Here is a 13,562-nt window from a genome sequence, read left to right as displayed (position 1 = left end):
GGACCCGGGCCACTGCAGGACCGTCATTCATTGCGGTATGTGGGCCGAGTGTCGTGCCGTGTCCGCGCCAGAGCTGGGCCAGACCAATTTTGCTGACTGGGGAGATTTTCCTCTCGTTATAAACACACTTGCTAAACCCCAAGCGTCTATATTTCTTTTTTTCCCCAGCTCTTTTTTATTGAAACATGACGGAATTGTTCAACGTAAAAAAAAAAAAAACAACGAAAAAACACGGCCACCAAAAACAAAACTCAGTTTTGCAGTTTGTGACTTTTCGTATGGAGCAAGCCAGTTCAGACTTTCCGAGTCACGTGACAAAGGCGGAAGTGTTTGGCAGTCTCGTCTGTGTTTTTCATTTTTGTATATCACACCTGATTTGGGAACATGACCTAATTGTTTGTCAGCTCGGATGTCAAAATAACAAAATAGGGGGGCTTTGGCTCGCTGAAAAATGCATCGTTGTGGTTTAAACCTAAACTTTTCAATTGTCGCGGGAAGTTTTGAATAACTTCCTGCACCACGTGATGAAGGCGGAAGTGTTTGACCGACTAGTCGGGACATGGTACTGAGAACGCACTTCTGTACACTACAGTAGTTTTTGTTTTGTTTTGGTCCCTCCGGTGTGGAAACATGAAAGAATTACTGCTTACGATTAAAAACAGCGTGCCCGTCAAAAAGAAGACGACTTTGACTCAGAGTGACTTGCAGCGTTGGGGTCTGAAGGGTAACTTTTAGAACGCAACACTCAACGTGAAGTTTCAATGAGTTTATCCATTCGTCGGGAAGCTAACATGGACTTTGTGTCATTGAGTCTTTTGGCCTTCAAACAGGGATCCAGCTGAGGCCTTACCAGTTACATGGCGTCCAGTGGCTGACTCAGTGCCTGAAAAATCAGCAGGGATGCATCCTGGGAGATGAGATGGGCTTGGGCAAAACTTGTCAGGTTTGAGACAATGAACATGTTCATCCATATTGGGTTTAATCTATTTTTTAATCGTATTCTGAGATGTGGTCCACACATTGTGTGATCCACAATACTGTATTGTGGGTGTGTCCATGTTATGTTTTTGTCCCTTCAGACCATCAGCCTGTTGGTGTACATGGCGGGCGCTCTTGATGTCAAAGGTCCGTTTTTGGTTCTTAGCCCGCTATCCGTCATGGAGAATTGGAGGAGTGAGTTGGAACGGTACACATGTTCAAGTCCCGTAACATAAAATAATCATGTTCGCTTGTAAAAGTCTCAGCATCTGTTTTTTTTTTTCCCGCAGTTTCTCGCCATCTTTGACTGTGCTGTGCTACAAGGGAGATAAAGACAGACGGGTTGAGATCCAAGGGGACACGCAGGACTTCCTTGTCCTGCTCACCACATACGAGGTGTGTGAGCATGGACGAGCATGTGTGTTTATTTTTCTATTTTTAAAAATCATCTGCTTTTCAGCTCTGCCTCAAAGATGCTTCCTTCCTGAGACGGTGAGTGTCTTCTCAAAAATTAAATTGTCGTATTTAAAATAGTCATTAAATTGCTTCCATAGTCATCCCATAGCTAAGCTGTCAAGTTCATGAAAACTGTAATTCACCAACTTCTCCGCTAGATAGCGCCCGTGCTCGCTGACATGTTTATAAACACTGTAATTCACCAACCTCCCACTAGAGGGAGACCGTGCTCTGTTGTTATTTCATCTGCTTGGAACAGTAATTATTCATTCCCTCGCGGCCAATGAGCTTCGGAATCATGGAATTGGAATTGCTTTTCATAACGTTTCGCTGTTGGCGCCCTCCCTGCAGGTTTAAGTGGAAGGTTCTGGTCGTAGACGAGGCTCACCGGCTCAAGAACCAGAACTCTTTGCTGCGCAAGACCCTGATGGAGGTACTGGCTGGCACCACCATCGTCTTCATTATTGCTCCCGCTAATGACTTCCTGTCTAGTTCTCAGTGGACTTCCGGGTTCTGCTGACTGGCACGCCCATCCAGAACAATCTACAGGAGCTTTACTCCTTGCTAAGTTTCATCCAGCCCGCCATCTTCTCGGAGGACGACGCCGACGGCTTCGCCCAGTCTTACATCGATGTGCGCAGTCGACCCGCACTTGGTATGATGTCATCGTCAATTAAATTATGATTCCTTATTACTCCTTGATATCAGGTTTTTAAACTTGGTTGAAGCATGTTCATTGGTTTCAACTTCACGTCAGTGTTAAAGTACGCATTGTTACATTGCCACTCTTGTTATGAAATAATGAGGGGAAAAAAAAACGTTTTACATACAAGCGTGAATGTCAGATGTTGTGTGTCGCCCCACCCAGCTGCCGAACTCCAGAGCATTCTGGAGCCCTTCTTGCTCCGCCGGGTCAAGTCGGAGGTGGCGGTGGACCTGCCCAAAAAGACGGAACTGGTGGTGTACCACGGCATGTCGGCGCTGCAGAAGAAATACTACAAAGCCCTCCTGATGAAGGATGTCGGTGAGAGTCCTTTCCAGTCCATTTCACACAGAGAATCCCGCACAAGAGCAGCGAACGGAACAATTTGTCTGAGGTGATGTGCCTGTCACATCTGCATGCTTCTCACTCCTTTGTTAACGATGTGCTCTCAGAGGCTTTTGGCAGCGAGCAAAACAAGACCCGTCTGCTGAACATCTTGATTCAGCTGAGGAAGTGCGTGGACCACCCGTATCTGTTTGATGGTAAGGAACTTCAGCCTCGATTCAGGTGCCACATCCAAGGTTCTGGTTGGGGGATTCAATGTTTATTTTTTATTTTTTTTTTTAATTTCATCTTTGCCCAGGAGTTGAGCCCGAGCCGTTTGAAATGGGGGAACATCTGATCGAAGCCAGCGGCAAACTCTGCCTCCTTGACAGCATTCTGGCCTACCTACAGCAAGAGTATGTGACTTTGTTGCCACCGCCGAGTGGACCGCAGTGGAACGCTCGACTTTTGATAGAAATTTAAATCCAGGAAAATGTCTTGAAATACGTAACAAAAGCCGATGCGCACTCAGTGAAACGAATGGAAAATTCCATTCACTCAATATAAATGTTATGATATGAATGTCATGAGATAAATATAATCAATTAAATAATTTGACCATTAATTAAATCAGCATTAAAAAAGTAATTAAAATCAATTAAAAATAAAAAGTGATAAGTGAAGTTTATTTTTTTAATGCAATTACATAAAATGACAGTAAATAAAGGAAAATGTACTGTATTTAAAGACCCTATAACGTGATTTCTATGATGTTTCTAAATGCATTAAATTAAAAAAAAAAGAAAAATGTTAATATATGACAAATCCATTAAATGATTAAACATTAATTTAGGGACTAATGAACTGGTGGACGATTTTATTCCTGTACATTTTCACAAACTTCTATTTTAGAAGCATTTTAATCGGCTTCCTATTTCAATTGGATCCCTTCAAACATTAATTTATTTTTTAAAAATTCTTCTCTCTTCTAGCGGCCATCGTGTTCTGCTCTTCTCTCAGATGACCAGGATGCTGGACATTCTTCAGGACTACATGGAGTACAGAGGTCAGCGCTCTTAACCAGCAGGTGTGTCTCACATTGTGACCGCACAAAAACCGAACTACTCCCCCCGCCCCGCAGGGTTCAGCTACGAGCGCCTGGACGGCTCGGTCCGCGGCGAAGAACGCAACCTGGCAGTGAAGAACTTCAGCAGCACGGACATTTTTGTCTTCCTGCTAAGCACCAAAGCAGGTGAGGTGAACTCGCGCGCTCTTCGCATCTCGCATCATCAGCTAAAACGTGTGCTTGTCAGCGCCGCGTGCGAGAGAACGACAGAGAGAGGAAAGCGAAGGCCTGATGACAGCAGATAAGAGCTGCGGCAGGATGATGCTCACCGATGAAAACAAGGCCATCGCGCCGTGTGAAGCGCAGCCACTTCCTGTCACTTGCCCAATAGTCAATAGGGAGGCTGACTTTGTTTCGTGTATATATTTTTTTTATGCTAGCATTAGCCTCGCACCACCGCTATCCCATCGCAATTATACAAACTATATCAAAATGCAATCTAAAGAGCATGCTAGGGTACCACGTAAACGTTCCGCAGCAAATGAAAAATAAAATACGTCGTACTGTATACTCACCAGGGATGCTGTCTATAAAATATAGATGGACTGTTTTCTTCAGGGCTAATACGAACACAGACTAGTCGTCAAGGATGCCAATAGTTGATATTTGGTGCTGATATTAACTTGCACTAAAAGTGAAAATATTGGTGTGACTGTCCAAATAACTTTAAACATGTTTTTTTTAATCGCTTGTCTGATTTGCCGAAATTTATTTATTTATTTTTAAAATCTTAAGACAGTCAAAAATGAAAACAAATTGTGACGGGAAAATACTGATATCATCGAATGTGATTGGCTAGTGAAACGGTCCCATTGCTAACACAGTTGACATGACACGGATTGTCAAGGCGCTGGGGAGAGTCGATTCGTGTGGCAACACAGATCTCGACATCTTATTGGATGAAAGAGCCAATATCCACATCCCCGTCTTGGAAGCGGTACAGACAAGAGAAATGAAGAGAATAGACAGTTGGCAATCTGTAAACACAGTTTCATGGAACCAGTAATTGAATTGCGTTTATAAATGTAGATCAATGCGTCTGATAGTGAGGTAAGTTCTGCTGCTAAATCTTAGTCGTGTGATGTAGACAGCTCTGGAAAAAAAAAATGGAGACCTCTGCGAAGTGATCGGTTTCTCCGATTTTTCTGTTTATGAGATTATGTTCAAGTAAAAGGAACTTTTCTATTTCATCTGATAAACGACTCCCAATCTCTCCATATTTTTCCTAAATTTAAATGTAAGGGTGCAGTATTGTTCTTTCATATTTTTATAAAACCACATTTATTTTTTTTGTTTAAAATATATATACATTTTTTTTGTACACGACACTTGTATTTCATTTATCAATTATTTGTGTGTGTGTGTGTGTGTGTGTGTGTGTGTGTGTGTGTGTGTGTGTGTGTGTACAGGAGGCGTCGGCATGAACCTCACAGCCGCCGACACCGTCATTTTCATGGACAGCGACTTCAACCCTCAAAATGACTTGCAGGCAGCCGCACGCTGCCACCGGATTGGCCAGCACAGGTGCCCATCAATGACATCATTTAGGATTATTTATTATTATATTTTTGCGTGGGGGAGGGGGGCGGTCATTCTCCATCTTTGCACGTATTTCGCTATTAGCTTCTAACATGTAAGCAAAATGTATTTACAAACAAATCTGAATCGAGTCTACGGGCTCTTTAACCCTTTCGTGCACCAATAATGATTAAGCTGCAACAGATCAATCAGTACCTGAATTTTTTTTTTTTTTTTTTTTAATCTTTGTTGCGTATCTTGTTTTTAATTTTCGAAATCCCGATTGCAGGCCGGTGAAGGTCATCCGCCTGCTGGCCAGAGACACGGTGGAGGAGATCATGTACTCGCGTGCCGTCTCCAAGCTGGAGCTCACCAACGCGGTGATCGAAGAGGGCCGCTTCTCTCTGCTGGAGCGAGCGCAGTCTGCGGCGGCGGGACTGCATGTGAGCAACCCCCGCCCCCAACCCCATCTCTTTTCCTTGTATTTCAATGACAGGCACCTCACATCCTGTTTGTGCTGAGACGCGATGAAAAACCTTTTTGCATTGACTCTTTATGTCGTGAGTCAAAAGTTCGTAGGGCTGAATCATGATCACCCAAAAGACAAATGAGGAAAATTGTCATTTGCGCTATTCGCAGTGATGATCAGGTTTTAGGAAAAAAAAAAGTTTTTAAGTTGCGTAGTCTTAAAATGTCCAATTTGGCATTAAGAATGAAAATAGGGCAAAATATTGTGATATTCTCTCATAAATGTGGTTTCCGGAAGCAAAATGTTTTAAAATTTACATCAAATATTCCAAAATCTCTTTGAATGCTGTTACACAATATTGAGTTTATATTGCACCTTTCTGGTGGGCAGATTTAGAGAAGGAAGGTGAAATTTCTTCTTTTATCTCTGTCTTAAATTTGCCTTCCCTTTAGCTCGGTGAGATCTTGAAGTTTGGTGTGGACAAGCTGCTCTCCTCCGGCGAGAGCTCCATCCAGGACGTGAAAGTGGAAAAAATTCTCGGCGCCTCCCGCGACGGTTGTTGGACGGACGACCAAGACGAGGCCGGCGAAGAACCTTCTTCCTTGCGAGAGGACGACGACGACGGCGACTTGGAATCTGACAGGCAGAGTATGTTTCCACTGTGGAACTTTCTCAACGTTGCGATTTGCGCCTCTTGTCATATCACCGATTTTTAAGCTCCATAAACTCACGAATGCCTGACCTCGGTTTGGCGTGTAAAGTATCTCCTGCCGTATATTATTGTCCTCGCAGACCACATGTACTGCTTCGAGGGCAAAGACTACAGCAAGGACCCCAGCTCGGAGGACCGGACGACCTTCCAGCGCCTGCTGGATGAACAGCCGGCCGAGCAGCAGAACGCCGGCGCCGAAGGTCGAAGTCTGCGGAACAAAACCGACGTATGACTTCCTTTCTCGTTCGAATAGACCACTCGGTACCACTCCGAATCCCTAACTTTGATTTAGGGCGTGAACATACGTGATACTTCAAGTACCGGGAATGCAACGTGTCTGGAAATTCCGTTTTTTTCGACAGCACCTGTCGAACCACTGCCGTACGTTCTTGCAGGTGTCGCCGGCAGCGGGGCTCATCTTCCCAACGAGGAAGCGGCGCCCTCTCACCCAGGGGGAGCTGGAGATGCGGCAACGGAAGCGTCAGGAGGCGGCGGCCAAGCGGGCCAAATACCAGGCGGAGGCCAAGAAGAAGCAGGAGGAACACAAGTACAAGAAAAAGTAAAAGACCGCACAGTGTTTCCCAACCTTTTTTTGAGCCGACGCGCATTTTTCCATGTCCCCCGCAAAAATCTTATGACACACCACCGAACAGATGTCATGAAAAGCGAGTGCACAAACTAAATGTAGCTTCTGTTACTTGGAGTGTTGACAGCACAAAATATTTCAACACAAAATCTTACATTTTCGCAGAGCACGTTTGCTCGGTCAACGCTAAGGTACACTGAAAAATGCCATAGACAGGCTAACGGAAATGAGCTTAGCTAGACGATACAATAATTATTAACCTTCAAACATTTCCTACTTTTCCACGGTGTAGCAGCACATACCAAAAAAATACTCACAGGCATATATTCTCTCTGCCCTGTGAGAGCAGAGACTATTAACCGGAGGTTACAATAGTTGGGGACCTTCTCCGCCTCTCCTTGTTGTTCTCAATGGTGGTCCTCTGCTGAAGATTTGTTGACTGTAAAAACTATGGGCCAAGCGATAAATTCCGACGACCGATAAACAAATTGGAAAATATATCGCTGGTTTTTGCAGATTTAAAAACAGATAAAATCGGCTGACAGATCAATCCTAGTAAACCCCAATGAAAAACAATCCTTCAGACTTGATTTTTTATTTTTTTTTTTAGTTTTACTGTTTTTGTGCTTTCTACTGGCTTTGTTATTAATTTATTGTTTTATTATTTATTGTTGTATAATTGAAGCATTTTCTCGTTCCCAACCCCTTTATTACATTTAGGTAAAAAATGTTTAAACAAGTAATTATTCTTGACTTCTGATTTCAAAATTAGGTTTCCATCAAATTTGTTGTATGCTGTGTATGTAATATGTGGTGATTAAACATTTATTTGGTTTCACAAAATTCAGTTATAACGGCCCGTTAACTACACTGTGGCCGGTGACAAAAATTAAGTTTGACACACGTTTTAAAGTGCTCTATAAATACAGTTGAGAAATCCACAATACAGTGGGTACCCTCTACTTACGAACGTCTCTTCATACGAAATTTCCAAGCTACGAAACGCCTCAACAGAAAAATATTGCCTGTTACAAAAGATATTTTGAAAGATACGAAAGGTAAAAATACAGCATGGGCTGCTACTCGCAGCTCCGAGTTTCCTGAACGCAACATACTCATAGCTGCTCTGCCATTGGCTATTAGCGAACACCATCCTGGCATCCTATTGGCTAAGACGGACCGCTACCGTATGTGTCTATGCAGCGTCCTCGTCATTCACCCCTCGGGCCATGAGGCGTTCTGATCGTTTTACGTAAATGTGAATCACCCAGAAAAAGTGTTCACCAGTCGGGCGATCGCTCACTATGCTAATGTTTGCCTTGGACATTTTCAAAGGATTGTTAAAAGCCGAAAAAAGCAAACATGATGCACAACTCTCATTTATTGTGCAATAATCTAGTTATTTGTTATATATTTTGATGCATTTTTATGCTTTAGAAAACCTTTATGTCAGAATTTTTGGGGGGCTTGGAATGGATTAGGACATTTACATGGAAAACGCGTCTCTACTTACATTTTCTAGTTAAGAAATTTTTTCCAGAACCAATTAATTTCGTAAGTAGAGGTACCACTGTATAGCAGAGGCGTGAACGATGAACGGTTCTGAAGTGAACAGTTCAACGTAATGAACCAGTTCTCAAAGGTTGGACTCAACCACTTCCACTGAATCTTAATTTTGGACGATTGCTTCCAACTTTTTGGGAAGCTTCTCATCTGTTCTGAATGGCTAAAGCAAGGGCCATCAAAATCCATGATGCAGAGGCTTTCGCCGCAAGTAAATACTGTAATTTTGTACCGATGAAGCAAAACGGGCTCTTTCCCCTCAGCAAACGCTACCTGGGAAAGCACCAATTTAGTGGACTGTTGCGCTTCTTCTGTCTTGTAATCAACGCCGTCTTTGCACGCAGGATGGCCTGGTGGGCGTCGTGCGGTTACCGATCTCGCTGCCTGAAGTCTGCGGACAGCGAGGAAGATGAAGAAGATGAGGAGGACGACGACGGCAGCAGCGTGACCTCGGCCGACTCGGAGAGCGGAGCCATCCACTACGTCCTGGGAGACGTGACGCATCCTCATGCCGCGCGTGGGGACGCCATCATTGTCCACTGCGTCGGTATGTACCAACCACCCTTTGCGTTCCCCCGACCCCACCCCAAACATGACGTGAGCGCGTTCGCTCCCTCTCCGCTACATTGCGGTTGCGCCCGTCGAGGTGAGATTAGCTTTTGCATTGCTTTTCAAAAGTCGATTATCAGCGGGGTGTCCATCTCAGTTTCATTCCAAGTTGCATTGATGTTGAACGGGGGGGCGTCGTCGTCACTGCATTATCACCTCATCGTCTTTTTTTTCTCCCTCCCTCAAATGAAACCTTAAAAAAAAAAAAAAAACATGGTGCCTTGAAAATAAATGCGTAAGATAAACTGACTGACTTACTCCGCTTTGTGTTGCTATCAGATGACTCGGGCTGGTGGGGTAAGGGAGGCTTGTTCACCGCGCTGGAGGTGCGCTCGGATGAACCTCGGCGGCAGTACGAGCTGGCGGGAGAGATGAAAGGTAAGAGAGAAATAAAAGATTTTCTTTGGGATAACGGCGGAGGTCGAACCAGAATTGTAACAAAACTGGAAGCTGCCAAAATTCTTCAACGTGCATCCTTCAACCTCCCTCTATAGACGACCTGTAAAAGCTATTGATTTATTATTTTTTTTCCCCATTCCCCATAGACTTGGATCTCGGTAGCGTGCTGTTTTTTCCCATCGATGACAAACAGTCCCGACTGGACGGGAATGATCACGTAGGTTTCGAGCATCTGCTCGCTGCGCGTGCGAGGGCGTGCGAGGGCGTGCGCGACTTCCTCCCCTGATTTCCATTGTGATACAGCCAGCGGCGTCTGTCACATATTTGCATTGAGTTGGCTTTTGAACATCCTCCTCAGCTGGCCCTCGTTGTCGCGCAGCAGCGAGACCGAGACAACAAGTTGTCGGGCATCTTCCTCACGGCGCTCGACCAAGGCCTGAGGAAGATTCATGCCGCCGCCAAACGGAATAAAGGTGGAAATGCATCCTCGGAAATACAAACGCACTCAGTCAGACACTTCATTAGGTACCCAGATCATACAAAAAAAAAATCTCTATATTTATGCAGCAGTTCCAAAACAGCCGCACCTGTCAGATACGGCACATTCTTTTCAAGTTGGTCTTCCTTTCTCCAAGAAAGAGAATTGTATTATTTTTTACAAGACAGTGTTTTATTTGTTGAAGAAAAATTTTTTTACGAGCACAGTAGACTTAGTTCTGAAAATAACTTGTTGGCTTGGCACGGCTTATAGTTTCACACAGTGCGTGTTTGAGTAACGTCTTGTTGTCGCCGTCACAGCAGTTTGTTGTATTCACGGTTAGACTCGACTGACGGGATATGCTGGGACATTCTTCCCCCCCCCCCCCCCCCCACGCCCCCACAATTCGCTGGTCTCTATACGAGGATCTGATCTATGAACTCGCTTAAACCCTGAGACGGCTGTCATGGTAGATTGTGGTTTTCTTAACATTTAGTGTTCAGTTCTTTGTAATCTCCTGTTTTATTGTCGTTTGGTATGTTACAGTAGGTGAGTATCACTTTGGTTTAGAATTGGCGGTCTCTTCAGCAATCGTGAATTGTTATCTACTTTGCCGACAAAGGGCCCCCCCCCCACCCCCCACGTCACTGCCGCGGTGCCTTTGTGGCTACAGTGGAATGCGGGCTCCAAGATCACACAGCTGGCTGAGACTTCAATAGGAGCGAGGACTATACAAATGATGGGAACGCTTGTTGAGAATTTCCCTTTTCCGCTTTCTCTGCATCCTCAAGCGAGCGTGCACCTGCCTCGCATCGGCCACGCCACCAAGGGCTTCAACTGGTACGGCACGGAGCGCCTGATCAGGAAACATCTGGCTTCCAGAGGCATCCCCACATTCATGTATCCTTTTTGTCTTTTTTGGGTTGCATGTGGCAACCTTGCAGCGCACGTGAGCACATCTGTAGTTCAGTGTCATATCTTCAGGGAGTGGCCTTACACAATTCTAAAAATAAGATTTTTCTTTTTTTTACTTTTTCCCCTTGCAAATTTGAATTCTTGCTTAATCATTTTTAGTCTGTAGTTTTGCCTAGACTTAATTATTTTTTGTGCTTCATTTTGTTGTTCATTTTAATTTTCTCCAACTACAGTTCCTTATCAAAACAACCTTCACTTGAGTAAATTCCTGTTCATTCCCATGGGAAGTTTCCAACTTTGAAAATTCTCAAAACATTTCCACCCCACCTCAACGGTGTATCATAAACATCATCTACCATTAACGCCCCTTTGGACGTCCTCCTTCCCTGAACCCAGCTGACAGATACTATCACAGTCGCAAAAACACGGCCGACCCCCCCGCCACCTCTTCGGCTTCCTCCACGGAAGCGCAGGCGCACAGCTCGACCGCAAACGCACAGCAGGCAGGCCCGTCCTCCCCCCGGACCTCCTCTGAGCTGCCGAGTTTCATGAGGGGAATCCGTGTGTTTTTCTACAACCTGACGGCAACGGACAGGAAGAGACTGGCCCGCTACCTCATCACATATCCTTGATAATCGCATCTGTGCAGAAAAAAAAAACAACCCACACTGGAAATATTACAGGCTGTCCCAAATGTCACTGTGCACTTTAGTTTTTTCTATTTTGGTTTGTGTCATTTGGGCAGATGTGAGGCAATCAGCATTTGACAACTTAGAAGTGCCAGTTTTTGTAAAAAAAAAAAAAAAAAAAAAGCTTTACACAATCAGCAGTTAGTGATTAAAAAACGACAACAGATCACCAATCCAATCAGAAGATGGACCAATATATTTAAACAACTTATTCATAATATATTCAACGCTCAGTGTTTGGAGGCCATTGAAATACATTTTGAAAATATTAAACTCTAAAAATTCTCCCCAAAACGTCGCGTAACATTCAATACGTGGAAAATGGTGTTTAAAAACAACGAAATAGTATTAAATATAAAATATTGCATTACTCACACTGCAGCGGCGGCATAACTTAAGCTTGCTTTACAGCGTCCCGCCAAGTAAATTTCTTGTGTGTTTCTTGCACACCTGGCAAATAAATGTTATTCTGATTCTGCTCGTAATAAATAAATAGTGGCTCACTAAACAAAAATCACTACGATAACTTATTAAGCCTACTTACTTACGGAGAGAGTAGTCATAGCGAAGCTAACGTAGCACCAAACTTAGCATAGAATGCTAACTAAGCACATAACTCGTAGTTATGACACGGACTTAACTTCGCCATCTTAACAATTGTACACACAAAATGGCGGCACTGGGCACACACTGGAATAAAATTAATTACTTCGGAAATAACGTGAACTACTGCTCGCATCCTTAGGATCAAAATTGATCGTTCTACATTTGCTCTCTTTTTCCCGCTCGCTCTACTGCGTCGTCTCGACTTTCGGGTACGTTTATATTTACGAATTTGCAGCTCAAGATTTCCTTAGCTGCGGTGCACTTACGACGGCGACGAAGAGGAGGTGATGAGCGGCGAGGTGACGCACATCGTCGCGGAGGTGGAGCACGAAGTCCACTCTCAGGTTACCCCACGGGGAATCTTTAGTATCTCTGACAACGGATTGATGTTAAAGGTGATCATTTAGGGCGTTCTTGGTTTTGCTGTGTGCGAAAGCAGGAGCTGCGTGAGCTGACGCGACGCTACGATCGGGCCGTGCCTGTGCGCAAGGACTGGCTGGAGGCCTGCTTCTCAAAACAGAGACGAGTCCACAGCGCACGCTTCACACACGTGCTTACATAACAACACTTGTGCGTGTTTTACCTAAAGGTGAGCGTAATAAATGAATTAACTCGTCAATGTCTGTCTGGGTATACCTGTAGACCCTTTCATGTTTGTAGACGAACGGCACCAGGTTGCCTCCACCTGTCAAAGTGATTGATTACGCTGGCTTCAAGTGCATAGAATGACAAAAATGTGTTTTGCTTTGGGCTTGCAGTTGCTCCTACAGATATACTTCAAAAACGTTTCTCTGATTTCCATTAAAAAAAGACAGTTGTACTGAGAATATTTCAAGAGTAGCCTTCCACCATAGCAGGATATCAAATTAATGCTTTATGGCTTGCATTTATGTCAATATCATATTGATACCCTGAATTGTCTCATTAGTGATGAAAAAGAGCATTGGCCTGTTAGTGCGTGAAGTTTTTGTTTCTGTACTTGTCCTATTAGATTTGAGTGTGGCTTTTCATGCAACTGGACCACCAGGTCCTTAAATGGGTTTCAAACATATTTATTGCCTCCAGATTGGTAATCAAGAAGCTATGTGTAGAAGTCCCACAGGGATCTGCGCTTGGACCACTCGTGTTCAGTCGTTTCCAAAGCAGGAGCGGCACCTGGAGAGGACTGGAGATCTTTGCGTTGTTCTTTTCTTTATCTTTGTCTCTCTGCATCAACCAGTGTCATTGGGTTTTATCTCACTTCCTTTGTGAATGAAGCCAAAATGGTTCATCTACATTGACTTCAGCTCCTGCAAACACACTTCAAGTACAGTTGGAATGGAATAAGGAATAAAACAAATATGCTTCAAAAGGATTTAAATGTTCAGGTTTCATTCATATTAAAGTCAAATTTTTAGGAATGGCAACAAAATGCTACATATGCAGTGTTTC

The 13,562-nt window shown here is 44.0% G+C and overlaps 1 protein-coding gene across 3 annotated transcripts; it reads left to right on the top strand.

Moving 5' to 3' along the window:
* The first annotated feature begins 511 nt into the window (after window positions 1–511).
* On the top strand, window positions 512–13,483 carry chd1l (chromodomain helicase DNA binding protein 1-like). Of its 3 annotated transcripts, none has more exons than XM_019897071.1 (26): window positions 513–724; window positions 831–943; window positions 1,080–1,186; window positions 1,269–1,374; window positions 1,439–1,470; window positions 1,786–1,867; window positions 1,927–2,089; window positions 2,303–2,458; window positions 2,590–2,679; window positions 2,781–2,877; window positions 3,454–3,527; window positions 3,603–3,713; window positions 4,997–5,111; window positions 5,395–5,548; window positions 6,027–6,222; window positions 6,367–6,512; window positions 6,682–6,845; window positions 8,780–8,982; window positions 9,324–9,422; window positions 9,590–9,660; window positions 9,802–9,916; window positions 10,713–10,821; window positions 11,240–11,458; window positions 12,394–12,475; window positions 12,571–12,720; window positions 13,197–13,483. In XM_019897071.1, exons 1-25 carry the CDS (start codon window positions 631–633, stop codon window positions 12,691–12,693), a joined length of 3,021 nt encoding a protein of 1,006 aa, XP_019752630.1. In that variant the 5' UTR covers window positions 513–630; the 3' UTR covers window positions 12,694–12,720; window positions 13,197–13,483. The 3 variants fall into 3 exon arrangements, 2 of the variants coding, with proteins under 2 accessions (XP_019752630.1, XP_019752631.1); XM_019897072.1 differs by having other exon boundaries at window positions 631–724; window positions 13,123–13,483; XR_002171354.1 differs by lacking the exons at window positions 12,571–12,720; window positions 13,197–13,483 and having other exon boundaries at window positions 512–724; window positions 9,802–9,968.
* Window positions 13,484–13,562: the final 79 nt, after the last annotated feature.

The sequence above is a fragment of the Hippocampus comes genome, unplaced genomic scaffold, assembly GCF_001891065.2.
Source record: "Hippocampus comes isolate QL1 unplaced genomic scaffold, H_comes_QL1_v1.1 scaffold22, whole genome shotgun sequence".
NCBI classification, from domain to species: domain Eukaryota; kingdom Metazoa; phylum Chordata; class Actinopteri; order Syngnathiformes; family Syngnathidae; genus Hippocampus; species Hippocampus comes.
Note: the sequence above shows the minus strand (reverse complement) of the source record. Positions and strands in the feature narration are given on the sequence as shown.

Excerpts from the sequence above, each read along its gene's own strand:
- chd1l (XM_019897071.1), top strand. The coding sequence starts at position 631 with ATGAAAGAATTACTGCTTACGATTAAAAACAGCGTGCCCGTCAAAAAG. Across the intron at positions 2,459-2,589 it reads CCTCCTGATGAAGGATGTCG|AGGCTTTTGGCAGCGAGCAA; the intron begins GTGAGAGTCCTT and ends ATGTGCTCTCAG. Across the intron at positions 9,661-9,801 it reads GACTGGACGGGAATGATCAC|CTGGCCCTCGTTGTCGCGCA; the intron begins GTAGGTTTCGAG and ends CATCCTCCTCAG.